This window comes from Lindgomyces ingoldianus (assembly GCF_010093535.1).
Source record: "Lindgomyces ingoldianus strain ATCC 200398 unplaced genomic scaffold BDR25scaffold_20, whole genome shotgun sequence".
In the NCBI taxonomy this organism is placed as follows: domain Eukaryota; kingdom Fungi; phylum Ascomycota; class Dothideomycetes; order Pleosporales; family Lindgomycetaceae; genus Lindgomyces; species Lindgomyces ingoldianus.
In genome coordinates this window covers 109,682-112,034 of record NW_022985181.1, presented here as the reverse complement: position 1 = coordinate 112,034, position 2,353 = coordinate 109,682, and the positions used below count along the sequence as shown (strand labels likewise).

Genomic DNA, 2,353 nt, shown 5'->3' with positions numbered 1-2,353 from the left:
TTAGAAGATTTAATCTAGTGTTGTTGTTAAGGCATTATGTAGATAGGTAGAGTTTAGTGGGGGCTTAGCAAAAGTGGCCAGCCAACCTGTTAGGTACGTTATTCTAGGCTGTAATACACTATACAATGCTAGAGCGGGTTTTTATAGGCTATAATAGAGTTTGTTGTGGTGTCTTAGCAAAAGTAAGCAACTTAGGTGTGTAAGCAACTTGCTTGTAGTATACGTTATATTGTTTAGACATTGTGTTTTAAATATAGTGTTAGTTGCGCTAAAAAGTTTTATCTAGCTTAGTAATTTATCTAGTCTAGTAACAGTTTATGTTAAACTTAGATTAATTAAAATTAAAAAGACAAAGCAGTAATAAGAATTAAAGTAAGCTAATACATTAAAATCTATACTTATATTCTATAAGGTAATATAGAAGTCTCTGCTTGTTATATAGTAGCTAACGTGTACAGAATACGTTCTTCTTTGCCCTCTAATTACATTTGCACTAAATAACCACTACTACTCTAAAAAAGTCTGTTCTAATTATATCACAACTATATTGTTAAATCTCAGCCATTGTATGTAACAAGTTACAAAGTTACAACTTTTGTACAGCTCATGTGACTGAAACGTAGTGAAAAGTCGACTCGTAGTACGTTCTGTCGCACGTGTCTCACGCGATATCATACCCATGTACTGCACTATTCACTCATTAGGCATAGCTCCTCTCTCGTACAGTATATAGTCAGCCCAGAGCTCTATCGAGCTCCTCAGACCTTACAATACACTCGTTCAATCCACTTTGTTTGGATCTCACTACCTTGTCGACTCGCTTCCCATATGACCCCTCCTCAGCTCATGCAAGACGTTCTGCTAGGCACCATGCCCCGTCGGTCTATGCAAGCTCGCGAGGCCATTGTGTTGGAGCCATGGGGTGAGAAAATTGAGCACAATATGACTTGACTAGTGAATTAACATTGGACTAGAGAGCTTACAGTGGGAGCAAGAGCTCTCATATATATTACTAGCCAGGAGAGAGTATGATTAACGTAAGACAAGAGAGAGTAGAAGTAGCTGAGAGTTTCTAGACGTAACAGGGAAGATGGTTGTGTACAGTGGTGCAGGGGTATATTTTACTAGGGAAGTCTAGTGTCTGCACTGTGCCACTCTTGTTATACCTAGAATAATAGCCCAAACAGTACTGACCGAACCGAGAATTGTATGGGCTGTATACTTCCGAGTTGCTAGGACTTGTCACTGACCCAGTACTGCAAGCTGGCTTTGCGGTTCTTGTCGTCTTCCCTTCGATTTTCAGCATACAATGGCTCTGACATAGTCGGCATATTGAGCCAGGCTAACCTTGACAGGGTCCGGCAATGTCGGACAGTACCAGAAGGATCAGGGCCTATACCTGAAGAGATTGCCGCTGTCAACAAGGTGAGTTTCCGTCGCAGCATCTAGTGTACAGCCATCCCCTTCTACAGAATTTAAGCTCGGTCGACCATGCACCAATACAAGCCAACTAGATGTGGTTCGTTGCAGGTCTCATGTTCCCTCTTAATTAAATTTGCGCTAAGTTCAGTATCTTTTTCCTCTACTATCGGATCTTCGGTGTAATTCATACATACGCGTTCTAGATAAGGCTGTCGGAGCCTTATAGATAATTTACACGATCGAGAACGTCTTCGTCAACGTCTTTCAGTGCGTACCTGTCCGCAAGTTCTGGGGACCTCAAACTCAAGGCCACTGCATTTTCTACGGCCCTTTCCTTGCCGTTAATAAGTCAGCTAACTCTCTTATTGACTTTGTTTTAGTGATACAAGCGGTGATTATGCTGTGGAGCATTCAGACGGACAAGAAGACAAAATGGAGACTATTAATTGTCTTCACGATTGGCGGCCTTGCTGGTGTCATTGGCTTCGTCAAAATCGGCACAGGCCTGGCAGCCTGTGTTGTTGTTGGCAATCAATACATTCTAGGCGTATGGGCTAGCGTTTAGATGGGACTCAGCATAATCCGCTGCTGCGTGATGACTTTCAAACCACTACTCGATAAAATGGGTATCTTCGTTTCGAATCTTACCTTCAAGGCATCGTTGTTGTTGAGCCCGAGACACGGACATGGATCACAGCCATCTACGACGGCACAGAACAGCAAGGACTTGACCTGGGCCAGGGTTGACGATAGGATCAGTTGTATTGCTCTCAACACGTGTAGGTCTGAAGTGGCGTAGGAGGATACGGTCGATATCCGGCATCGTGCTCCGTTTACAAGAGGGGAGCAATAGTATGACAGCGCCTTCCTCATATTGATCGGAACTCAGGTCAAGGGATCTGCACCCATGATGAAAGCTCTCATCGGACGT

The 2,353-nt window shown here is 43.1% G+C and overlaps 1 protein-coding gene across 1 annotated transcript; it reads left to right on the top strand.

The window, feature by feature from the left end:
- Positions 1-828: 828 nt before the first annotated feature.
- BDR25DRAFT_315148 (uncharacterized protein) lies at positions 829-1,987 on the top strand (the record flags this gene model as incomplete). The annotated part of the gene is made up of 4 exons (XM_033691501.1): positions 829-922; positions 1,077-1,114; positions 1,255-1,425; positions 1,649-1,987. The coding sequence occupies 4 exons, from the start codon at positions 829-831 to the stop codon at positions 1,985-1,987; spliced, it is 642 nt and encodes a 213-aa protein (XP_033546366.1).
- Positions 1,988-2,353: the final 366 nt, after the last annotated feature.